Genomic DNA, 26,912 nt, shown 5'->3' with positions numbered 1-26,912 from the left:
CCTCTCATCTTAGCACCTCCTGGATGATAGGTCATCCCTGCATCTTGTCCACTGCCCTGGGTCAGAAGCAGTGTTGCAAGACACAGCACATCCACAGCAAGGCCGCTTCATTAATTTGGTGACCCCCCCCTCGCTCCCTTCATGCAGAAAAGGAGAAGATGGGGAGAAATCCCTTCGGGCTGTGTCAAATTATTTCTCGTACATACTTCCTCACCGCCCATCCCCCACCTACTCCCCTCATGCATCACAGCATGATCCATACACAAACCTTCTTCATTCACCCCTATCTTTTCTCCTCTCCCGTCCTTCCTCAGCAGACATTCCTCTCTTTTGTAATGCCCCTTTCACTCCATCCATCCATCCAGCTCATCCTAGGACGCCCCCTCATATTCACTCCTTCCACCTCTGCCTTCCACACTTCTTTTACTAATCTTTCTTCACTCATTCTTTCCATGTGTCCAAACCATCCTAATACTCTTTCATCAACCCTATCTCCCAGTTCCCTTTCCACCCCTGTTCTCCTCCTCACCTCCTCATTTCTCACTCTATCCAGTCTAGTAACCCCTATCATACATCTCAGGCATTTCATCTCAACACATTCAAACTCCTTCTGTCATCCTTTCTCATACTCCCATGTTTTTGCCCCGTACAATGCTGTCGCCACAATCACTCCTTCATACAGTCTCCTCTTAGCATCCATTCCCAAATGTCTATTCCTCATTACACTCTTAATCCACCAAGGCATTTACTCTCTTCTCTCAATCTACATTCTACCTTCACCCGTACTCCTCCCTTTCCTGCCACATTCGCACCCAAGTATCTAAAACTGTCCACTTCCTCCAGTCTCTTTCCCTTAATGCTCACTTCCAGCCTGCTGTCACTCTCCACTTGTACATCTCATCATCTTCAGCTTCCTTCTTTCACACACCTTCTCAAACTCTGTCACTAACTTCCTCAATCCCTCCTCTGATCCTGCTACAAGCGCAGTGTCGTCAGTAAATAACAACTGGCTTACCTCCCACTTTTCTCCATTTTCTCTAACCATCTCCAACCCCTGACCCACTACCCTTGCATTCACCTCTCGCACCACCCCATCCATGTATAGATTGAACAGCCAGGGCAACATACACATCACTGACGAAGTCCTACCTTTACCTCAAACCATTCACTCTCTCCATTTCTAATCCTAACACAAGCTCTACTACTCTCGTAAAAACTGTTGACTGCTCTTAACAGCTTACCTCTTATCCCATATATCTGCAGTATCTCCCACAGTGTCTTCCTGTCTACCCTGTCGTAAACCTTTTCCAAATCCGTAAAAGCCCAAAAAACATCCTCCTCTTTTCTTATAGCTTTCTCACATATCTGTCTTACCACAAAAATCTGATCTACACAACCCCTTCCTGTCCTAAAACCACAATGTTCCTCACCAATTACTCCCTCTGTTCCTCTCCTACTCCTCTCAATGAAGACCCTCCCATAAGCCTTCCCAACTACATTCAATAAGCTGATCCCCCTGAAACTACCACCCTCACACTTGTCCCCTTTTCCCTTGTAAAGTGGAACTATACAGGCACTCCTCCAGTCCTCCGGCACTCTACAAAGGCATGATTTTTTTTTTTCTTTTAATTACATAATTGTTCAAGACATAATAAATGTAGTTAGAAATGTTCCCCTGTTTTCACTTTATGTAAACATCTAAGTGATTTATGCCCATATTGCAAATTTATTTATTGTGAATCACCATCACAATCGAAATTTTATCAAGGAAAGAAGTGTGAACGTGTAAAACCACCAGCGTGGGCCCCACGAATGTCAAGAATTGTGTATATATGCGTACTGATGGCGTAATTGGAAGCATGATAATCTTGCATTTGCTTACTTGTGGGTTTGAATCCTGCACTCCTCTCCGATTCCCAGTATTGACGGTTCTCTTCCCCAGCAGTCCCCAAAAGCACATTACAGGGCAAAGAGGACTGCTTTGGCCACAGCTATGAACTGTCTGGCGTAGGCTACGGCTCGTATTAACTTGTGTTGGAGTAAATTACTGTTTACTCTTTTGTGCGCTTACAGGAGGAGTGGCGACGACAGCTGCTGGTGGACTACGACACCAGAACGAACATGAGCATCTGCATGCTGTGCTTCACCACCTTCAAGTCCTACGATGGGCCCCGTAAGAACACGTACGTCAAACACGCCAAACGCTTCCACCCGTCCATGGAGGAGTATTCCGAAGAGGAGCGTGACCTCATCATCTCCATGTACGAAAAGTACCACAAGTACGACACGGACATGCAGAAGGAGGTCAACAAAACCTTCAGGTAAATATGACCTTGCCCGCTCATTAACCCTCGACCGAAAACGCCTCAGGGTTGTTAAGCTCAGAGTACGGGATTTATTGACGATTCTGTTCAGTAGCTGGTGTCCAGCCCTTCTTGGGGACCTTGTTTCTTGAGCCCGGATGATTTATTGTAATATTTCAGATATCACCGTCTTTGTTGATGTTTTATTGTTATGAAATTATGATAAACCTACAATTAGACAAAATATAAAGTGTACAGTAAATTGACGATATGGGGACAGGAGCCTGTTGTTATAGCCGAAGATCCATTATAACCAAGGATCCGTTATATCTGATGGAAATATTGGACAGATCCGTCATATCCCGAAGTTTGCCCGGTATTAGAACTTAGTAGGATTAGACATTACAGTAAACTCCCGATATAGTGGATGATATGGTGACGGGTCTGTCATCATATCCGAAGATCCGTTAAAACCGAGGATCCCTCGCTATAATGGATGGAAATCCGTTATAGCGAGGGTTTATCCAGTCAGATTTTTTTGTCCGTTATATCTGATATCAGTTATATTGAGCGTTTGCTGCATACATACCAAAGGACATTGCCCCTGTGTAAGGAAGGCAGCAGCTTTAACCCATTCAACTCTGATGACAAGATGTCTTGTCATTTGGTCAAACAAAACAAAAAATCATAATAAAACAACAAAATGTTTGATGATCAAACAGCACCAGAAAAATATGACGTCATCAGTCCTCCTCCTCGAGGAGGACTGATGACGTCATATTTTTCTGGTGCTGTTTGATCATCAAACATTTTGTTGTTTTATTATGATTTTTTGTTTTGTTTGACCAAATGACAAGACATCTTGTCATCAGAGTTGAATGGGTTAACACACTCCCATCCCCCCTAGAAGAAGAAGAAGAAGAAGAAGAAGAAAAAAAAAAAAAAAAACTGTCACTCAAGTGTAAGGGAATGCAGCGAGGCACAGTGCCTCTAGCAACACTAGATAACTAGTGCTAGTTTCAGAGACTTTACATGCCTAAGTGCTGCCCCAAGGCAGAGTTCTCAGTGACGCCTCCCTTCCCCCCTTCCCCCATCAGCACTTTCCATCTCCACCATCCCTTGCTGCCTGTTATTATAGCTATTGGCTTGCAAAATAATTAAACAGGTTTTAAATTTTTTATTTAATGTCCCTATTGCAGAAAGGATAAGGGGAATTTTTTTTTCATATTCTGTTGATTGTAATGCAAAATTCAGATATGGTAAAATATTCAGGGCTCCTTTGATATATATATATATATATATATATATATATATGTATATATATATGTATATATACATATATATATATATATATATATACATAAATTTAACTGAAGGCGGAGGAAGTATATGAGGAATAATGGAAGAATTTTACTGCCTTAATGTTTTGACCCTTAGGATCTTGATCACAAAGCTAACAAATAAGTTATATATATATATATATATATATATATATATATATATATATATATATATATATATATATATATATATATATATATATATATTTATTTATTTATGACCAGACTAGAATAGCCTACCCCCTAAATGTGCCGCCCCAGAGCATATGCACCCGCATGTGAGGACCCTGGTTAGTTTATCCCCCAAACTTGATGACATGACAAAAACCTTCCCCGTCATCTCTCTTCCTTTGCTCAACAGACATTCCTCTTACTACTGCCCCCTTTACATATGCATGAATTTTTATATTTTCCCTAACCGTCATCTTTTGACATATTCAAGCAGGGCTGCCAACATCACCTCCACGTTGGGCAAAAAGTCATGCAAGGCAGCGGAAGACAACAACAGCGGCAGTGATGGAGACCGGGAACGACCAGTCGAAGGGGAGACCAAAGTCAAAGAGGAGGAGTTAGAGGAAGGTTTGTTTACGTTGCTTTGTCAAGCCTTACAACCTAGAAGAGTGTTTCTTATGCTTTGCTGTTTATATGTGTATATATATTTGTACAACACTGAATGGGTCCCAGTGATTAGAGATACATTTTTATCAACCACAATGTACTTTAATAGGTTCGAGTCCTCGGGCGTACCAATTTTCAATTTCTGCATGCTCCTAGATGGCTTAGAATTAAAGTGCATTGTGGTTGATAAAAATGTATGCATATATATATATATATATATATGTGTGTGTGTGTGTGTGTGTGTGTGTATATATATATATGTATATACATACATATACCAAGGCTTTTTCCCCCTTACAAGGGAGGTAGCCAAAAAGAAAAATTCATAAAATCATTCCCACCCATTCCATCCTTAAATACGCTCCACTCCCCTCCACCCTCCCTCTTATCTTAGCACCTCCTGGATGACGGGTCATCCCTGCCCTTTGTCCATTGCCCTGGGTCAGAGGCAGTGTCGCAAGACACAGCACATCCACAGCAAGGCTGCTTCATTAAATTGGTGACCCCCCTCTCCGCTCCCCCCTGCATGAAAGGAGAGGACGGGAAGAAATCCCTTCGGGCTGCGTCAAATTTTGCTCACACATACTACCTCAACCCCCATCCTCCCACCCATTTCACCTCATGCATCACAACATCTTCCATATACAACCATTCTCCATTCACCCCTGCCTTCTGTCCTCTCCCGTCCTTCCTCAACAGACATTCCCCTCTTCCCCAAAGCCCCCTTCATCCTATCCATCCATCTCATCCTAGGACGTCCCCTCATGTTCACTCCCTCCACATCTGCCTTCCATACCTCTTTTACTAGTTTTTCTTCACTCATTCTTTCCATGTGTCCAAACCATCCTAATACTCTTTCATCAACCCTATTTCCCAGTTCCCTTTCCACCCCTGTTCTCCTCCTCACCTCCTCATTTCCCACTCTATGTAGCCTAGTAACCCCCATCATACTTCTCAGACACCTCATCTCAAACACATTCAAACTCTTTCTCTCTTCCTCTCTTATGTTCCATGTTTCTGCTGCATGCAGTGCTGTTGGCACAATCACTCCTTCATACAGTCTCCTCTTACCATCCATTCCCAAATGATAAAAAAAAGTAACCCAGATTTCTTCAGTTGCTCTCAGATGCCCCCGTTAAAAATCATATTGCCCACCTGTGGGGCATAAACCCCACATTGGGAAGGACTTTTCTAGGTATATAGAGAAATGGATGTTTATTTCATTACTGAGCATCAGATCGTGTTATCTGGGATATAAGGCTGCCATCTCCCTTAGAGAATGTGTGCAGGGAAATCTTGTGATAGAACCAGGTTTTGTTCTTGTAATATTTGTCATATATAGTCAGCATTTTCAGATTTTCATCCAGGATCAGTGAAATAGAACTGCGGAGTTGTAGAAATGAGCATTCCTGATTATTCTAGTCATGGAAAATGGTGAATTAAAAAGAATATGGAAGTCATAACTTTGTACGGAAAGAAAGCTGTGCAGGGATTGGTTATAAAACAGGGTTTGCCTGTATTGTACAGTGAGTCCTCCTTATATGGTAATTATTTATCCGGTAAATTCACAGTTACGGTATTTGGCCATTACTACCCTCGATTCTATTTACGGTAAGAAAAAATTCACAGATACAGTATCCGCTCGTGTTTTGGAGGTCAAATTAGATCTTTTGAAGAGGAAAGAGCAGGGAGAAGGTAGTACGTCTGCCACAAGTCGAATCTGGGGTTCGGCATACGGTAATTTCAATTTGCGGTAAGGTTTTCAGGAATGCATATGTTCCGTATAACAAGGACTCACTGTAACACGTATTTCCTTCTCGATGGTAAACGCCCTCTTTCTCCCACCCTTGACGCAGGTAAAGTCCGTTCGGAAACTCCCAACAGTGACGATGGAAGTCTGGAAGGGGACGAGAAACTCTCGGATTCGACGGATTCGGAAGAGGCAACTGCCGAGAAGCTGGACAACAACAACGTGACGACTTTGCACAAGGTAGGCAGTCGCAGCACCAAAACCAACGCGTCGGCTCTCGTGTCCTAGCCACTGCACAAGGCGACACCAGCAGGTGCAGAAGATTGACACAAGGCCGTAGCAGCCCGAGTTTTGTAGCGGTACGAACTATGCAGCCGTGATCACGGAATCAAAGACGAGAGGAGTGCTCGAGGAGATGTGAGAGGACTTCGGTTCGTGTTATGTTGTTGTTCCGGTCTTGACGATGGAGAGGAACAAATGTTACTCCTAATGCTCACCACAATGAAGAGGACTCCGAGAAAATGAGACGTTGATAACACGAAAAAAGAAAAGAAAAAAAAAGGAAGAGGAATAGTAGAAATTCATGACAGGGATAGTAGGAGCTCTTCCTGTTTGTATTATTATCATCTTTTTCCTCTTCCCCCCCCCCTCCATCCTAAATTTGTTGTGTTCGTTGACAGCGTGGCAGTTGAAGCTTGTTGCAAATGTTACGCACGGCCGTACAGTGTTGCCACGTGATGTCTTGTTCCGCTTGCGAAGGAGGCGAGAGAGCGGGACGGGACTGTGTCCGCAGAACGTGTGGCAACCCCGGGAACCCTAAAACCCGCCTCCTGCTACCCAAGCCCAACCCCCCAACAAGTTCCACGCGAGAGAGAGAGAGAGAGAGAGAGGTCTTAACCCATTCAACTCCGATGACAAGATGTCTTGTCATTTGGTCAAATAAAACAAAAAATCATAAAACACCAAAATGTTTGATCAAACACCAGAAAAATAGGACGTCAGTCCTCGCTTCGCTCGCAGCGAAGCGAGGACTGACGTCCTATTTTTCTGGTGTTTGATCAAACATTTTGGTGTTTTATGATTTTTTGTTTTATTTGACCAAATGACAAGACATCTTGTCATAAGAGACGGAAAAGAAGAGGCAGCTTCGTAGTTGTAGCGGCACGGAGGCAGCTAAAGTTAAACCATGACGGCTCCTCTCGGAAGGTCGCTTTATCAGGTTGTGGTCGTCGAATCATAGATTTATGGTTGACGTAAAGGTGGGCTCTTCCTCAAGATAGCTCGATGTTGTACTGACTTTCTAAGAATTGGCCAGCAGAGTACCGGGATGGACAGATTGTGTAATGTATTCAATAAGTTTATTTTCTATCCACATGTGTGTGTGTGTGTGTGTATGTTTGTACATATCAATGCAGTCCCCCATTCCAATAACGGGATTATCGGAAGTACACATATGGACATTTCTCATCCATATGTGTCTATACCTTTGTTTTTTGGCTATCTCCCTTGTAAGGGGGGAAAAGCCTTTGGTATGTATATACAGATATGGACTGAAGAATATCCATGTACATAATGTATACACACACACATATAATTATAGTATCTTCCAAACAATTTCCTGATTCAGGGAAGTAAATTTTTGTCTAAAAGTGAAAAACTTGGAAAGTCTGTACCTCATAATAATGTCATCTCCACACTTGGCACTCTCATGAAATTGCTACAGATATTTTCTACCGAAACTTGGAAATTTGGGAGCATTTTCTCCATTGATCTTACTATATTTAGTGTCGATCATTTCCGCAATGCTTGAGGAACCAGAGATGATAAACTGAGGAGGTATATTTTGAAAAGACTCGTAACGGGATGGATGCATTCCGTGGACGAGCTTACAAACGGCTTGCTGGAGGGGCCTGTGATGGACGAATGTTGGAAGAGAGTACCACGTGTCTGTCTGTCTGTCTGTCTTTGATGACTCGTGGCAATATGTCGTCCTCTTCACTCGCAAGGGTCAAAAGGTGTCCGGCGGTGGGTGACGACACCTTCTTGGCATCTCCTCTTGACCTTAGAGATGGATGCAATACGTGATGCATTTATTACTAGATTTAAGATGTCCGCTGACATTCCATTAGCAGAAGAAATCGTACTATTCAAGTTGATCCACAGACGAGATTATTAACCCATTCAACTCCGATGACAAGATGTCTTGTCATTTGGTCAAATAAAACAAAAAATCATAAAACACCAAAATGTTTGATCAAACACCAGAAAAATAGGACGTCAATCCTCGCTTCGCTCGCAGCGAAGCGAGGACTGACGTCATATTTTTCTGGTGTTTGATCAAACATTTTGGTGTTTTATGATTTTTTGTTTTATTTGACCAAATGACAAGACATCTTGTCATCGTAGTTGAATGGGTTAAGAGGTGATTTACTTTTTTTCAAAAGTACGGTGGTAAGTATAGTTGATGGAAGGCCTACATTATGGGTAAACGTAACCGAATCATTTGGTAAGGCTTAGCAAAGATTTGACAAAGAATTTGCCGTAATATGCTTTAACAATTAAAGCATTCACTCTTGGTAGTAATGGGTTTAGGATTTACGTCAAAATTAAACGTCTGAGCAATGAGCTTTTCCATACCTAGTTGAGTCTAATAGTTATTAATTAATGACCTGCTCGCAGCTAACGAGTGTATATCAGGGGTTTACTTGGTGCTTCGTCATGGCCTTGCAGTTTGCTACAGCGGGTCCTTTCGTGGTTCCTTTACGAGTTGCCCCAGATTGTAGGACCTTTCTACACAAGTTCCTCTGTATTCTTCCACAGTATTGAGTCGTAGTATATTCCGTACCAGGAGATGCTTGGCGATACAAAAGAAGGAACACAGATCGCGTGGTTTGTGTTGTTGTTGTTGTAAATCAAAAGCGTAGTAATGCAAGTTTTAGAGTAATCCCAGAGGTGCGGACGTCTCGTCCGTCTGCGCCGTCGTTTTCCATATCAGGAAGCAAGCAAGCAAGCAAGCAAGCAAGCGAGTTGCCGCTTGTTCTTCCGACCCAATGTTAAAAGAAACTGCCAAGGGAATTGTGTTAAAAATTGAGGTGCCATATGTCATTTGCCATAACCTTGTGTGATTGTATAGTTCGCAGAGGCGCCGCCGGACTTGTTATTAATTATCATGTCGCTAGTTCTTTGAGGAAGAAGAAGAACGGGAAGGAGGGTGTTGATGGCGTGAGCGTGTCTAAGTTTAAGGACGAATATACTGTAGGATTTATAAATCACCAGAAACTCAAACTCGAAAGAGAACTACCACTAGGCTGGAAGAATGCATATATCTATACAAATATACATATATAAAACAAACATATATATATAAATATATTCCCTTTGGTAAGCTGGCTTTCGAGAAAACCAGCATACCAGAAGTTATATAACACGATTTAGATTTGTAACATATCATTCTGAAGTAGCATTCCTCGTAAGAGGGAGGGAGGGAGGGGGGTTGGCTTCTTTTTTCGTCGTTGGCCAATCAAACGCACGCTGAGCGTAGCAGCCCGACGCTGGAGTTCTGTCGTCGTCGTCGCCGTCGTCTGACGGATACCCTAAAGTTGCCTTATGCCTTTGAGCCCCGAGTATGACATGTCGCTTCCATAAGTTCGCTTTTATTTTATCCGTTAGGAAAAGGTGGCCTTGGAAGAATCATGTAATATTCTTGTTGGGGTCTTGCGGTACTGTGTAACTGTAGTCCATCTGTCGGAGGAACTTGGGTCAAGTTAGCCTTGTGGCCTCGATGTCGGTGCACTGCAAAGAGTAGACATCTTGGTTTTAGCAAGAGATTTGAGATTCGTTTCAGAGAAGGTACGAAAATTTGTAATCATTCCTTTGTTCCGTAGCCAAATGACGATCAATTTGGACTTATTTCGTCATTATTATTATTTTTTCGTAACCATCAGATCTGCTGTAGCTTTCACGTTCGCAGTTGTTAAGCAACATCTGCAGAGAACGTGCATGATGCATACAAAACATATGCATGCATAAAATTTGGCAGTATAATTGTAGGACTTGGTTTTTCCATGAAGGTCGTTACCATAACGTCGGGGTGATTGCAATTGCTCAGTGTGTTTTGGTTGGCCATCTCGTCTACCAGTAAAGAGGGAGGGAGGGAGGGAGGGAGGGGGGAGCTATAAGAAAACAACGCATGATGTCTCTGAGAATGCTTGTGCCATGTAGTTCGTAACGAAGCCATTCTTTTTTTTTTTCTGCGCCTGTCTTGCTCTACCGTGTGTTGTTGACGCATATCTCACTGTAACGCGATATCAAAATGCCATATCAGATGAAATGGATCATATCATGTTGTTATTGATTAAATATTTGTTGTGGAGAACGAACCGTTCTGTTTTGCCATTTTGGGAGATTCGTTCTTTCGCGGCGGGCGGGTGGACCGGTCGGGCATCGGTGGCTGACTGACTGGCTGGCTGGGGGCCGAGTACGGACGGACGTATGTAGAGGCTGAATTCAAATTTGTAACGGTCCAATGCCTCCTCTGTTGCGCAAAGGTTTGTAGCGGCCAAATATTGTCTTATTTCGTGCCAAAATGTATATAGTTTTAGCTATTTTTTTATTTATAGTTTTATATTTATGGAGCCTGCTTCCAAAATGTACCTTTTCCGATCGTAAGTGGAACGGTGAGAGAGAGAGGATTGGTGTTGTAAGAATTGAATTTCTTTTACGTTTCACGGCAAAGGAACTCGAGGCAGCTTGTTGTACAAAGTCTTCTTAATTTATTCACATTCACTTGTGGCATAATTCTGAAATACTGCCAATATTTTTTTTTCTTGTTTTTCTCTCTCACGTCGCCGCACTTGGAGGGAATCGTCGCATTTTGGAAACTAGTCCAGAGTATGTAGCCACTAACCACTCTATACCTCCGTACTACTTGAAACGGCAATAGGATTACTTATTGCTATGCAACAAGATACTCCTTAAGTTGATTAGCATAAGCGTATAATGAGTATTTTCTGCAATTCGCGGCTCACATGGGGGAGTCGAAGAAAGAGGACGACGGTTAGGGACGGACGGACTGTCTTTGGGGGGCCTAGGGTTCGGTGTGGGTGTGGGGGATTGTTCTGTGGCATACGTTTATATATCCCGTCTAGCCTCGACTAATGTCATCTGATTATGCTAACCAGACCTTATCCATACAATCCAAACGTGACGCGTACAAGCCAAACATAACGTAACCAAAGCTAAGCTAACTGGGTAGGACCCCCCAACCCCCCCAACCCAACCCAGCTCGACCAAACTCTTTCGTCTCGAGGCTACGATATCTTTTCTAAGCGCTATCCAAGCAGAACACATAGCTGATCGTACACGTAACTCGTGAAATTAGACCAACTTTGGTTGGTGTGTGTGCAGACATTTGTCTTCTGGTTTTATGACATCACAGTCCTGCTGAGGACCATTTTTTCCCCCCTCCATTTGCTCGTCCCAAACAAGCGATCTTCAGACTTTTTTTCATACCCTCCTGCAATATGAATTTAATAGACAGCACTAGGCTCTTACAATTTGATCTAAATTCATTTCTGAATAATGGTACTGCTCGTACCAATCGGTGTCGAAGCCAGGTCCTGCCATCCACTGTCCTCCCAACCCCGTTTTCTTTCTCACATTCCATTTTCTTTTTCTTCATTTGCTCGTCCCAAACAAGTGATCTTCAGACTTTCTTTTTTTTTCTATAATGTATTATCCCTTCAGACATGCAGATACCTTACGCCTTTACACGCCAGTCTTGTAGTGAACCAGATACTGAAATCGGTGCCGTACCTGTAGCCAAACGAAATGTATTATGGGCAGAGGCCATTTTCTCGTGCATTTATGTTGTCAGAAGCGTGGCACAAACGGACGGAACATTTGGAAAGTTGTCCCGATAGATACGGACGGGGGAGCATTAGGGAGCGAAGGTTTTGCGAGTAGAGAAAAGAATCTGTGATTCGGGCTGGTTTTGGCGACGGCTTTACGCACTCTTTGGAAGAACAACGTTTAGTTTTGTTTGCCCATCGTTGGGTTGACTCAATTCTCGCTCTTCTCGTGAAGGAGCCATGCAGAAAGTCAATTCCGTTGCACGATGCAATAGGCCATCGATCGCTCCATCGCCGATGGGTTGCCTATGGAAAAGATAGGGATTGGGCCCATTTTTGTCACGTGTTTACATGGAAGGTCGTTTGTTTATATTCTTTCGGTGATACAAGCCAGCATGCTCAAGGTTCCTGAAGAGATAGTGTATAATTTTGGCGTTTCTGTCGTGTGATGATAAGATATTCCTTTCTTGCCAAGTGCTCTTGCTGCCGGTTACATTATTACTGTTGTTATTTGGCATGGTGTTGGCCCAAAATATTATTGTGATCGTACGTTCTTGGGCCGAAACCCATTTTCATTTCAGTAGTGTCGAAAGTAACGTTTAATCAGTGGCTCTGCGTACACTAGTTTATTGAGAAGAAGAAAAAAATCTAGTAATCCTATTGATTGGCAGACTAAAGTAGGTACAAGGAACAAGGGAACAAGCTTTTATGTATTGATCCCCCCCCTATTAGCATATATACCAATGTATTGACATCGTCAAAGATAATTTGCCTCTTATGCAATTTCTTTTGTTATTATTATTTATTTATTTATTTTTTCTCATGTTAGATTTTGTAGATGGTGCATGCCTGCATCACGACCGCACCTGGAAGAGGGAAGGGAGGATGTCCATCATGAATTTCTATCTCAATTTCCACCTCGCATCTAAAGTAAACAAAATCTCAAAAAAACATACGTGTGAAGAGCATAAATTTTCTAATCAGAATGTCATGTTCTTTGAGTTCTCGAAATATGTTAGGTTTTTCGTCGTGCATTGTTTGAATTGTAAGGCTCTCAATCAAATCGTATAAACCTTGTTTTGCCAGATTACAAGAACAAATAAACGATGCACATTGACGGTTTCATGAATATAAATAAAAAAGATGAACAAGTGAAATGTACAAATTTGACGGGCTTTACTGAGTATTGGTCTAAAACAAATTTAAACTCGAGTGTGTACGAAAGAATTGAAAACGGTTACCTCCCAAAAATACACAAGCACTTGAACCAAAAACATTAATGCTTTGTGCATGGGCAATAATTAATCTCAGGCCTAGTCATCAAATTACAGTTTGAACATAAAAACAAATGAGAACTGGGGCAGTGTAGAAATTTGTAGGTGTATTTTTCCAGAAGCAAAAAAAAAAACATTCGGATTTTGTTTGCATGCATTGGTGTTGCTGTAGGGGCTGACTATATTTTAGGCAGAAAAAAGTATCCATTCACATAGCAAAATATAATTTTACTAAAAGGAAGCAAGTGCTAAAATGACATCACAGCCGCAGGCTCAGTTATCACCAAAGTCTGTATGTATATCAGTTTGCATAAGTATTTTCCAGTTATGTGCGAAAGTTGTCGGTGTGAGCCAATGGACCCGTTTGTTTACATTTTGACACCAAGATTCTTGCCATGAATATGTACGTTGCAAGTCCAGATGATATTTTATAACGGTTATACATTTTCTTCCCTTCTAATTAGAACTCGTAGTTATTAGGTGGATTGTTCCCAGCAGGTTTGTAATTGTTTTAGGCAGAGGAATCCAATCGCATTAATGCCAGTCCATTTATTATCATCATCATGATGCAGTAATTCCAGTTGTTTGTGTTATTATTGTTGTTATTGTTGAATTTGATGCAATTTTTATTGCTTGTCGAACAAAATAAGTGCCAAGATATGTTTTCTCTTTTTTCACTTTCTGCTTCTTTGCCGTCTTCCAAGTGCCAAGATCAGTAAATCTGTGTTATTATTAAGTCCGTGATATCAAATACAGAGTGCCATTGCAGTTATTTGCTTCCGTTCTTTGCTTGATGCTAAAATCTGCGATCGTTTTCCAACAGTCTTTTTTTTTATAATGTGCCATGTTAATTACGTCCCATCTGTCATAAAGCTTCGCATTTTTCAATCTTCTTTTTTAAAATAGGTAACTTTAGGATGTTCTTTAGTGGAGAAGTACGTCATCACAAGAGGTAATGCAAAGTCGACTTGTTAATACAAAACAAAATCGTTTGTTTATGCCAGAAGAGCAAGTTTTATTTATTATTGTTAATTTTAATTGTTTTATGATAACTTGTTAGGTTTGTGGGGGTTGGTATAAGATTTTTTCGTTACCACTTTTTAGCGTGAGGAAATGATGCATACAAATTGGCCTTTGCAATACGAGTGGTTTTAAAACTTCCCTTGAAAGAAAGAAAAATGACAATTGTTCGGAAATGCATTCACTGATCCGCAAATTAACGTGTTTTCCAAGAAGACTAGGTTGGAGCGCAGGACACGATTCCTTTCAAAAAAATATTTTGCTCTTCGATTCTGAGGGGGGAGAAAGAACGCCCATATAATACTTTGGCAGTTTGAACTCTGCGACAATGAACCGCACGGTGACCATCAGTCAGTCTTGCCAAGTTGTGGTATTTATATACTAATATTAGATAATGGATGCGATCAATTGTAACTGAATTTCTTACTTAATAGGTCAAAGTAAACATTTAGATAGTCGTTTAGGGCTCGGTAATTGTTTTGCTCAGACAAAAATGGACGTAGAATTGGGATTTGTGCAATGTAATTACAGAACATCCTCACCGTCTCGTGCATGGCGAGAGTTGAAGAGTTGCCAGTTCGTAATATTGTCCCGCTCGATGATACTCATTGTCTACCAGTTGTTTGAGATTCTGGAGACGCCAACGAAGCTACAGGTATCATTTGATATATTTCAGAAACGTTTCCCTTTTTATTTGTATTCATTCTTATCTATTCAATCGGTTATCTATTTGTCATTTCTTTTATACGCAACGGTCGAATTAAGTCCTATGTAGACAATTTGATGCAAGAGTGCGACAGTGCACGATCCATAACACGTAACGCTTTGTTTTCTCCTTCTCCATCCTATATTTGAAATTAAACAGTGATTACTGTGGCTCGATTCGTAAGCGAGAGTGTGGAAGTTGGGCCAGTTTGATCTTTGCTAAATAAAGTATCAGCAGAGATGGAGAAAAACATTATTGTGGTCTGCTTACTCAAAAATGCTTGCGTCTTATATCGGGAAGCCAGCTGCATAGGCATACTAACTAAAATGCTTGCGCCTTATGTTGGAAAGCCAGTTGCATAGAGACATAACTACTCTTGATTAAAATTGATTGTATTTCATTTGAATTTTTATGACAGGAAAGATTAGCATTGAGGAGATTGAGCCCAAATTGGGTTTATTGGGCTTCCAGAGGTTTGCTCACGAAACAATAGAAAGACTTTCGTAAGGATTTGTCCGTACAACTTGAGGAGAATGATACAGGGCAATCGGCATTTTCGAGAAGTTATAAAACTGTCGTAATTAAGATCCTGCTTTGGTGAACATGCATTTGAATTCGTTCATCTTATTTGGCGAAGTTAATCATAGCCATTGTGCATTTTCAGCCTCGACTCGAACTCTGAATAACAAGACTGCTGATTCTTTCCCGCCCAAGAATATTTGAAATTGATATCTTAAATGCGTCTCATGATTATTGAAATTGCGATGGCGATTATTAGGGGTATTTCTGTAACTGGCAGAAGATTACTGTTATATTTCTAAGTAGTCCTGTTGATCTTGAGTACATGTAAAGATGACAGGGACAGGTCACTGAATAATGCAGAAAACCGAAGTGGAGGGGATGTGGGGGGAGGGAGAGAAACGGCCACAGATGAAAAAGTCGTCTTTACAATTGCACAAACACTTTGTGAACCGGTAATGCATTTTATCATTATCATTTGGTACGGTCCATCGTTGCATGTGCTTAGAGTATATAATACTGCGTTTCTTGGCATAAAATCAATTTTGTAGATGTACAAGGGGAGAAACTTTCAATTGAACAAGTCTTAACATATCGTTGAAACTGCATGTATTAACATGATGAGGACTTCTCTTGTCCACTACATACAAACATTCACTAGGAAAAAAAATGCATATCTTGAATTTAGCTGGAGTTTGTCTACTACTAGATGGTGAAATCTTAACATATCTTTTATGAGTGGAAATGCATATCTCAATTGATTCAGTGTAGACGACTCGCAAGACACCTAGACCAACCCAGCCATATCAACTCTGCTGCCCAGAAGCAACCAAGCCAGTCTTCCAGCTGTATTATACGGTTCATCGTTGTCATATACATATTTTTTATCTCTCTTAGCAGCGGCAGATGCTTTTTGTCCATTCGGTTGATCTTTGCTTCCTAAATAGCAAAAGTGAAGAAGAATTTGGGATAAAGCGTTCTAAACTTCGCACAAAATATCGATATTGTCTTTTAAGATGTAACGGTTACCTAGTACGTGTAGTGTGGCATAACACATGCATTGTATGCATACACATAATGCATAGGAACAATTTAATTTGTAAAATGCAACAAATTCGCTAGAGAAATATTCACATTCTGTTGGAAATAGATGTCTGGTGCGTAATAGAATCGGTAGTTGCCCGTCAACAAACACCGAAGGCAGTGGAAACCAGCTGATATTAAATTTATGGAGTAAATACGAGATTTTTGTCATGGTCGACTTTCTTTTTTCACAATGTCTTCCTTTTGTTTTATGTTGTTTTTTGGAGATATTTCGTGAATTACAACGCAGATATTAGGAAAAGTCGTTTTCATGTTCACATTTGAAGATTTTTTTTTTTTAAACAATGACATCCGTTAATTTACATAGTTGCCCGTTTGAAGCAACATAAACTGAACTTTATTAAAACTAAGTGAAAAGAAAACTAGCTGTTACAGCACATCATTTACTAGAAAACAAATGAAGAACGGGAATGTTGGTAGTGCAATAGTAGCGAAATAGCGCGAATTGGCGGGATCAGAGCATGTTGATCGCTAGGCAGTTCAAGGGGTAGTAGACATTGAGAATCCCTCTTTTCCATTTGGGAATCGGGAAACATCGGCGTCACTCTAATCTTGGAAAATATGTTAATATGTCCATAGGGTAGTTGATTTCTTGGGCAATACACGTATTCACAGGAACTATGCATTTCATGTAAAAATGTTTAGTATTTGTTTTTTGTATTAAAGCATGCCAATGTATTCAGGCAGACAGCAAGGGTAGGGCCTTGAGGAATAATACGTAATATAAAACTCAAGTCACATCAATATAAAAGAAAAATAAACGTTTGAATTCACATGCCAGCTGGCTTAATGCGTAATCATTATATGAACTTGGCATGTACAGTCCAATTGTGTATGTGGGAGGGATGTATCCCCGGCGTTCTTGTTACACGTAGATGTAAGGACTTTCTACCCGTCTCATCGTCAAATAATAATAATAATAATGATAATAATACTATCTCGACTCTGTATGTCAGCTTTGACGGGGGAATGTGAAATGTGTTCACCGTGGATTTGTGTGGATGATGCAACGGTCGCCATATTAACTGTTGAGATTGGACCATTTGAATGTCGAATGTTTATGTTTTATTTTTATTTGATTTTGTGTGGGTTGTTTGGCCATTTGCTCTTTGGAAGATGGAGAAAATGTTAAATCTACGATGGCACAGTCTCACACCAGCCCATACAATGCATTGCTCACAAAATAAAAAGTAAAAAAAAAAAAAAAAAAAAAAAATGGCAACGTGTGTTCCGTGTCTTGTTGCTGTACAGAATTAATCAAATCGTAGTTCGGATACATCTGCGTAGATGTTCTTCCTGTATGCTCTAGGAATTTAGGAAGGTTTTCTATGTACAGTTAGTATAAATAAGCATTGGTAATGATTGCTCTTGTAAGGGATAATGGGTCTGGGGTGGGGTGGGGGGCCGCATGGATTGTTTACATTCCAGAACATTCCTACGTTTACTTTGTTCTTCTCTCTCCTCCTCCTCCTCCTCTTTCTTCTTCCTCTTCGTCATCTGTTTCTTCTTCATCATCTCCTTCGTCTTCTTTTTCCTTTTCATCAACTTCTTCTCCTCCTCCTCCTCCTCCTGCAGCACCTTCTTCTTTGTAAAAATTAGAGGAATGTCGAGCCATTCCGAGTAGGTTTGTTATTATTATTATTATTATTTTTCCAAAAAGCCATGACATGTTTAGTTGTGATTATTTCAAATTCCAAGAACCAAACCGAACCTGTTGCAGATTTCGTTATCCGTTGTGGTGTTTACGAACAAGTTATGGTTTGCAATATGTCGACTGTTTGTTGTTTTAGAAAGGATATTTTGATGACTATATGGATGAGAAATACATTTCTTATTTTATATTTCTTGCACACACACACACGCACACGCACATATAAACCAACCAGCTCATTCTAATATGGAAATGCTTATTTACCTATGCTAACAGCTATTTCTAAGTATATTTGCAATATATATTTTTTCTATAAGCTATGTTCAAACAAGTTTCACTCGGCCAGTATTGTAATAAATGTGACATCTTCTAAATTCACATCCACGGGCAAATTCGCAAATTTAAGTTTTGTTTGAGAAATTAGATGTTGCCATATCACTGGATGATGTGTTTGTGTATGAAATTGAAGAACCAATTCAACAATTTTAATAACGAAATTATATTAATGTAATTATATATATATATATATATATATATATATATATATATATATATATATGTATGTATGTATTACACGCATACATATCCAAATAATCGAACGTATAATGTGTATACATGTATATACATTTTCTATTGTAAACAGAATATTTGGTAGAAATATTTCTCATGAATGCATCATTTTATTACACTGGTTAGGAGATTGAGCCTGTGAAATGCTGGTTTTCAAACTGGACGTTCCTACATTATACACTTCAAACATATCTGAGCGAAATCATATCAATGATTTCGATATTTGAATGGATTTTTTTTATATTTTCGTTTGTATGGGAATATAATGCGCACCAGGTATTGTCGCATTTTTTTCTTAATTGTAGATAGTTGCAATTATATATATATATATATATATATATATATATATATATATATATATATATATATATATGTATATATATACACACACATTTTATATGTATGTATGCATGTGTTTTGTATCTTCCCAGCATCTTTCTACGGGCAGTGGGGAATTGTGTTATGGCGGCTTGGACATATTTTGCAGAAAGCTCATTGTATTTACACTCAACGACTCGCCTGTCGCAGTTGTTATTTCCGTGCTCTCATTGAGGCGACGACAGTTGAGTTTTTATTTTTTACGTACCACAGAATATTCCAGATGGGCAGATTGGTAAGAAGTAGTGTCGGTCAGTTTCAGTACTGACTAGTCTTTGTTACGGCATCGATACACTTGGTAAAACACATACACGTCCGTATAACATTCCACACACAAATTTGATACGTACATAGGTACACCCCGTGTACGTTTATATTCCCAAGTGAATTTACATTTACACAGGTACACAAATGTGTGACCATTTGAATTTTTTTGTCTTGATCGTTTTGTCTGTCCCCGTATTTGAAATCTGAAGCTTTTATTTGTCAATAAACATTCCCTAAGGAACCATTGCTATCGTGTAAAATTTATTAGTTTTTTATTGGTTAATATATGAATATATTTATTGTTTTGAATCATATATTTATACTTTCTTGTTTGTTTTTCTTTGTAAGTACTAATTGTTACATATTATGATGAAAAGGATCTTTTAGTTAATTTTAACTTAAGCAATAACTTAGTCTTGTATATCCCACTCTATGACACACACACACACACTCAACTTGTTTATTATATTATGTGAGGCTGTGTCTCTGTGCATGTAGCAATTGCTGACACGACACTCGCATAACGTTTATAATTCTTCTCGCTAAACTGTACACAGCGCAGGCAAACATACACCCAGTATGTTCAAGTGCTGTATTATATGTCTTTTTCCATTAACTCGCAATGGTGAATGTGTTAGAACAAGCAGACTTATTTTGTATATTTTATATTGACTACTGTTGAAACTTTTATGTTGAAATGATAATAAATGCAGTTATTGTGATTTGTCGTTTCCTTACCCATAATGCCTCGACTTCTTGTTTGAATTTTGCAAGTCGACATTAGCGACTTCTTTGCAACGTAAATCAACTGTTGCCATATCATTATTGTTAACGTTTCATTATTTTGGTGTCTCATTTATATATATATTATCGTATTAACTGTTGTGTTATATCCATCTCTGCTGACATCACTGTTGTTGTTAAAGCAATATCACACTCTCTCCGACTGTCAGAACATATTTTTATCTCGTAGCTTCCGGGATGACACTCTATGTAAATTGCTGACGAAACAAAATAGTTTTCCAAAATGATTTTACGGCGGAAAAGGTTCACGAGGTGGGAGGTACCGCTAATTAAAAGGAAGTTGGTGGAAAAGGAGGAGCCCAGTATGATAACCACCTTTATGTATACAATTAGGGTTGATTCACACTATCGGTCCGGTCGCGCTCCACTCCCGCTCCGCTCTCGGTCCGGTCCAATATTGTCTCATTAATTTCAATGGAAGCATTCACACTTGCGCTCTCGCTCCAATATCGCTCCGGTTTCGCTCCGGTCACGGTTCCGTCAAAAGATACTTTTACTGGAGCGAGACCGGAGTGTGACTGGACCGTGAGCGCCAGTGTGAACTCAGTTGCCACGGTCCTGCTCCACTCCAGTCGAGATTCAGCCTTCATATAAGCAAGTAGTGTTACCTTCTGTCCTACCAAACCATGGATAATCCAAAGGAAACACCACAATGGGATCATGAGAAAGTTAGAAAAATGATAAAAATACATTTTCTTTTTATTTATCACTGATACAATGACAATGCGTACAGCGAGGATATTCATAAGCACCAACTGAATACAATATAACCTACAAAACTTACTTTAATTTTGTGGATTTAGATGAAATGCTAATAGAATTAGTCAAAAGGTAAACCAGAGCTGTATGACCTGACTTCGCTGCACTACAGTGATAATGTTTGCATACTTATCATATTGCCAAGGTACTGAGAGAAAAAAATACACATTATCAACCGAAGAAAGAAATTCTATATGTATAATAACAACCTATTATCCACTGCGGAAATGCATCTCCTTAGCTCACTCAACAAATATTCCTACACAAGTTTGTTTGTCTACTTATATTTGATCATTTTGCCAAGGCCTTGAACCAGCTGGGGAGCTGAAATATTCTTTCAGTGTTTCTCTCGCGCCAAAAGCCTCCTTTGTATCATTTCCCCTTCTTCCTCGCATTGGACGTACTGTGTTTGATGGAGGCATGACAACAGTATCTGGTAATGCAACAGCATTTGGGTGTATCAGATTGTGAAGTATGCATGTTGTTGTAATGATTGCATTGGCGTTAGAAGGCATAGCTTTAAGTTTCCTTAAATATATTCTGAAGGTTTGCACTAGAATACCAAATGTGCTCTCAACTATCCTCCTGGCTCTAGATAATCTATAATTAAAAATCCTCTTCTCTACCTTATGTTTTTGTCTGTGAACCTGGGTAGGGCCTCATCAAATTTCTCTTCAGCGGGAAAGCCTCATCTCCCACTATAACGTATGGTGCAAGCACATCAGTGCCAGGAAGTGCAGCATCTTCTTGTACATTTCAAGTCATCCTCAATTTTGGATAGTATTTTCTCAAATGTTCCTTTGTTCATTCTGAAATAGCTGTGGAATTTACTCTCATCATCAATAAGACGAGGATACAGAGTATGAAATTCTCCTTCAGTCTTCCTATCTTGCAACATAGGATGAACCCACAATCTCTTTCTTTTTTCTATTTTCAAGTGCAATAGTGATTATTGCCAACTCGGCGTCAGAAAAGTCACACATCCTTCGTAACTGATGGTAAGACTTCTACTGGTGTCGAGGGAGGGGGGATGACGGGAACGAGAGCGGACCGATAGTGTGAATACCTCAGAACCGAGAGCGGAGCGCGAACGGACCGATAGTGTGAATCAACCCTGAATACCTCAGAACCGGAGCGGAGCAAGAGTGGAGCGCGACCGGACCGATAGTGTGAATCAACCCTTAGCGTTCGATTAATATTGCTGTCATTAATGGTTTACGTAAAGGTGGGCTCTTCCTCAAGATAGCTCGATGTTGTTCCGTCTTTCTAAGAATTGGCCAGCAGAGTACCGGGATGGACAGATTGTGTAATGTATTCAATAAGTTTATTTTTTATCCACATGTGTGTGTGTGTGTGTGTATGTTTGTACATATCAATGCAGTCCCCCATTCCAATAATGGGATTATCGGAAGTACACATATGGACATTTCTCATCCATATGTGTCTATACCTTTGTTTTTTGGCTATCTCCCTTGTAAGGGGGGAAAAGCCTTTGGTATGTATATACACATATGGACTGAAGAATATCCATGTACATAATGTATACACACACACACATATAATTATAGTATCTTGCAAACAATTTCCAGATTCAGAGAAGTAAATTTTTGTCTAAAAGTGGAAAACTTGGAAAGTCTGTACCTCATAATAATGTCATCTCCACACTTAGCACTCTCATGAAATTGCTACAGATATTTTCTACCGAAACTTTGAAATTTGGGAGCATTTTCTCCATTGATCTTACTATATTTAGTGTCGATCATTTCCGCAATGCTTGAGGAACCAGAGATGATAAACTGAGCAGGTACATTTTGAAAAGACTCGTAACGGGATGCATTCCGTGGACGAGCTTACAAACGGCTTGCTGTGATGGACGAATGTTGGAAGAGAGTACCACGTGTCTGTCTGTCTGTCTGTCTGTCTTTGATGACTCGTGGCAATATGTCGTCCTCTTCACTCGCAAGGGTCAAAAGGTGTCCGGCGGTGGGTGGCGACACCTTCTTGGCATCTCCTCTTGACCTTAGAGATGGATGCAATACGTGATGCATTTATTACTAGATTTAAGATGTCCGCTGACATTCCATTAGCAGAAGAAATCGTACTATTCAAGTTGATCCACAGACGAGATTATTAACCCATTCAACTCCGATGACAAGATGTCTTGTCATTTGGTCAAATAAAACAAAAAATCATAAAACACAAAAATGTTTGATCAAACACCAGAAAAATAGGACGTCAATCCTCGCTTCGCTCGCAGCGAAGCGAGGACTGACGTCCTATTTTTCTGGTGTTTGATCAAACATTTTGGTGTTTTATGATTTTTTGTTTTATTTGACCAAATGACAAGACATCTTGTCATCGTAGTTGAATGGGTTATGAGGTGATTTTTTTCTCCAAAAGTACGGTGGTAAGTATAGTTGATGGAAGGCCTACATTATGGGTAAACGTAACCGAATCATGTGGTAAGGCTTAGCAAAGATTTGACAAAGAATTTGCCGTAATATGCTTTAACAATTAAAGCATTCACTCTTGGTAGTAATGGGTTTAGGATTTACGTCAAAATTAAACGTCTGAGCAATGAGCTTTTCCATACCTAGTTGAGTCTAATAGTTATTAATTAATTAATGACCTGCTCGCAGCTAACGAGTGTATATCAGGGGTTTACTTGGTGCTTCGTCATGGCCTTGCAGTTTGCTACAGCGGGTCCTTTCGTGGTTCCTTTACGAGTTGCCCCAGATTGTAGGACCTTTCTACACAAGTTCCTCTGTATTCTTCCACAGTATTGAGTCGTAGTATATTCCGTACCAGGAGATGCTTGGCGATACAAAAGAAGGAACACAGATCGCGTGGTTTGTGTTGTTGTTGTTGTAAATCAAAAGCGTAGTAATGCAAGTTTTAGAGTAATCCCAGAGGTGCGGACGTCTCGTCCGTCTGCGCCGTCGTTTTCCATATCAGGAAGCAAGCAAGCAAGCGAGTTGCCGCTTGTTCTTCCGACCCAATGTTAAAAGAAACTGCCAAGGGAATTGTGTTAAAAATTGAGGTGCCATATGTCATTTGCCATAACCTTGTGTGATTGTATAGTTCGCAGAGGCGCCGCCGGACTTGTTATTAATTATCATGTCGCTGGTTCTTTGAGGAAGAAGAACGGGAAGGAGGGTGATGGCGTGAGCGTGTCTAAGTTTAAGGACGAATATACTGTAGGATTTATAAATCACCAGAAACTCAAACTCGAAAGAGAACTACCACTAGGCTGGAAGAATGCATATATCTATACAAATATACATATATAAAACAAACATATATATATAAATATATTCCCTTTGGTAAGCTGGCTTTCGAGAAAACCAGCATACCAGAAGTTATATAACACGATTTAGATTTGTAACATATCATTCTGAAGTAGCATTCCTCGTAAGCACCCACCCACCCACTCACTGCCGTGTGCGGGAGGGTGAGGGAGGGAGGGGGGTTGGCTTCTTTTTTCGTCGTTGGCCAATCAAACGCACGCTGAGCGTAGCAGCCCGACGCTGGAGTTCTGTCGTCGTCGTCGTCGCCGTCGTCTGACGGATACCCTAAAGTTGCCTTATGCCTTTGAGCCCCGAGTATGACATGTCGCTTCCATAAGTTCGCTTTTATTTTATCCGTTAGGAAAAGGTGGCCTTGGAAGAATCATGTAATATTCTTGTTGGGGTCTTGCGGTACTGTGTAACTGTAGTCCATCTGTCGGAGGAACTTGGGTCAAGTTAGCCTTGTGGCCTCGATGTCGGTTTTAGCAAGAGATTTGAGATTCGTTTCAGAGAAGGTACGAAAATTTGTAATCATTCCTTTGTTCCGTAGCCAAATGACGATCAATTTGGACTTATTTCGTCATTATTATTATTTTTTCGTAACCATCAGATCTGTAGCTTTGACGTTCGCAGTTGTTAAGCAACATCTGCAGAGAACGTGCATGATGCATACAAAACATATGCATGCATAAAATTTGGCAGTATAATTGTAGGACTTGGTTTTTCCATGAAGGTCGTTACCATAACGTCGGGGTGATTGCAATTGCTCAGTGTGTTTTGGTTGGCCATCTCGTCTACCAGTAAAGAGGGAGGGAGGGAGGGGGGAGCTATAAGAAAACAACGCATGATGTCTCTGAGAATGCTTGTGCCATGTAGTTCGTAACGAAGCCATTCTTTTTTTTTTTCTGCGCCTGTCTTGCTCTACCGTGTGTTGTTGACGCATATCTCACTGTAACGCGATATCAAAATGCCATATCAGATGAAATGGATCATATCATGTTGTTATTGATTAAATATTTGTTGTGGAGAACGAACCGTTCTGTTTTGCCATTTTGGGAGATTCGTTCTTTCGCGGCGGGCGGGTGGGCGGACCGGTCGGGCATCGGTGGCTGACTGACTGGCTGGCTGGGGGCCGAGTACGGACGGACGTATGTAGAGGCTGAATTCAAATTTGTAACGGTCCAATGCCTCCTCTGTTGCGCAAAGGTTTGTAGCGGCCAAATATTGTCTTATTTCGTGCCAAAATGTATATAGTTTTAGCTATTTTTTTATTTATAGTTTTATATTTATGGAGCCTGCTTCCAAAATGTACCTTTTCCTATCGTTAGTGGAACGGTGAGAGAGAGAGGATTGGTGTTGTAAGAATTGAATTTCTTTTACGTTTCACGGCAAAGGAACTCGAGGCAGCTTGTTGTACAAAGTCTTCTTAATTTATTCACATTCACTTGTGGCATAATTCTGAAATACTGCCAATATTATTTTTTTCTTGTTTTTCTCTCTCACGTCGCCGCACTTGGAGGGAATCGTCGCATTTTGGAAACTAGTCCAGAGTATGTAGCCACTAACCACTCTATACCTCCGTACTACTTGAAACGGCAATAGGATTACTTATTGCTATGCAACAAGATACTCCTTAAGTTGATTAGCATAAGCGTATAATGAGTATTTTCTGCAATTCGCGGCTCACATGGGGGAGTCGAAGAAAGAGGACGACGGATAGGGACGGACGGACTGTCTTTGGGGGGCCTAGGGTTCGGTGTGGGGGTGGGGGTGGGGGATTGTTCTGTGGCATACGTTTATATATCCCGTCTAGCCTCGACTAATGTCATCTGATTATGCTAACCAGACCTTATCCATACAATCCAAACGTGACGCGTACAAGCCAAACATAACGTAACCAAAGCTAAGCTAACTGGGTAGGACCCCCCAACCCCCCCAACCCAACCCAGCTCGACCAAACTCTTTCGTCTCGAGGCTACGATATCTTTTCTAAGCGCTATCCAAGCAGAACACATAGCTGATCGTACACGTAACTCGTGAAATTAGACCAACTTTGGTTGGTGTGTGTGCAGACATTTGTCTTCTGGTTTTATGACATCACAGTCCTGCTGAGGACCATTTCCCCCCCCCCCCTCCATTTGCTCGTCCCAAACAAGCGATCTTCAGACTTTTTTTCATACCCTCCTGCAATATGAATTTAATAGACAGCACTATGGCTCTTACAATTTGATCTAAATTCATTTCTGAATAATGGTACTGCTCGTACCAATCGGTGTCGAAGCCAGGTCCTGCCATCCACTGTCCTCCCAACCCCGTTTTCTTTCTCACATTCCATTTTCTTTTTCTTCATTTGCTCGTCCCAAACAAGTGATCTTCAGACTTTTTTTCTATAATGTATTATCCCTTCAGACATGCAGATACCTTACGCCTTTACACGCCAGTCTTGTAGTGAACCAGATACTGAAATCGGTGCCGTACCTGTAGCCAAACGAAATGTATTATGGGCAGAGGCCATTTTCTCGTGCATTTATGTTGTCAGAAGCGTGGCACAAACGGACGGAACATTTGGAAAGTTGTCCCGATAGATACGGACGGGGGAGCATTAGGGAGCGAAGGTTTTGCGAGTAGAGAAAAGAATCTGTGATTCGGGCTGGTTTTGGCGACGGCTTTACGCACTCTTTGGAAGAACAACGTTTAGTTTTGTTTGCCCATC

General features: G+C 40.6%; 1 protein-coding gene across 5 annotated transcripts in view; it reads left to right on the top strand.

Annotated features, from left to right (window-relative positions):
- The window catches only part of LOC143031467 (uncharacterized), a 31,935-nt gene extending 23,707 nt beyond the window's left edge, over positions 1-8,228 (top strand). For 4 of the 5 annotated variants that reach the window (XM_076195321.1, XM_076195323.1, XM_076195324.1 and 1 more), the window contains 3 exons: positions 2,074-2,321; positions 4,086-4,222; positions 6,118-8,228. In XM_076195321.1, the coding sequence (XP_076051436.1) occupies positions 2,074-2,321; positions 4,086-4,222; positions 6,118-6,299 (567 nt within the window). In that variant the 3' untranslated portion in view covers positions 6,300-8,228. The remainder of the gene's footprint in view (positions 1-2,073; positions 2,322-4,085; positions 4,223-6,117) is intronic. The other variant, XM_076195322.1, reaches the window with a different exon arrangement.
- Positions 8,229-26,912: the final 18,684 nt, after the last annotated feature.

The sequence above is a fragment of the Oratosquilla oratoria genome, chromosome 12 (genome assembly GCF_046742065.1).
Source record: "Oratosquilla oratoria isolate Oo_2021 chromosome 12, ASM4674206v1, whole genome shotgun sequence".
NCBI classification, from domain to species: domain Eukaryota; kingdom Metazoa; phylum Arthropoda; class Malacostraca; order Stomatopoda; family Squillidae; genus Oratosquilla; species Oratosquilla oratoria.
This window is presented reverse-complemented; position numbering and strand designations above follow the sequence as displayed.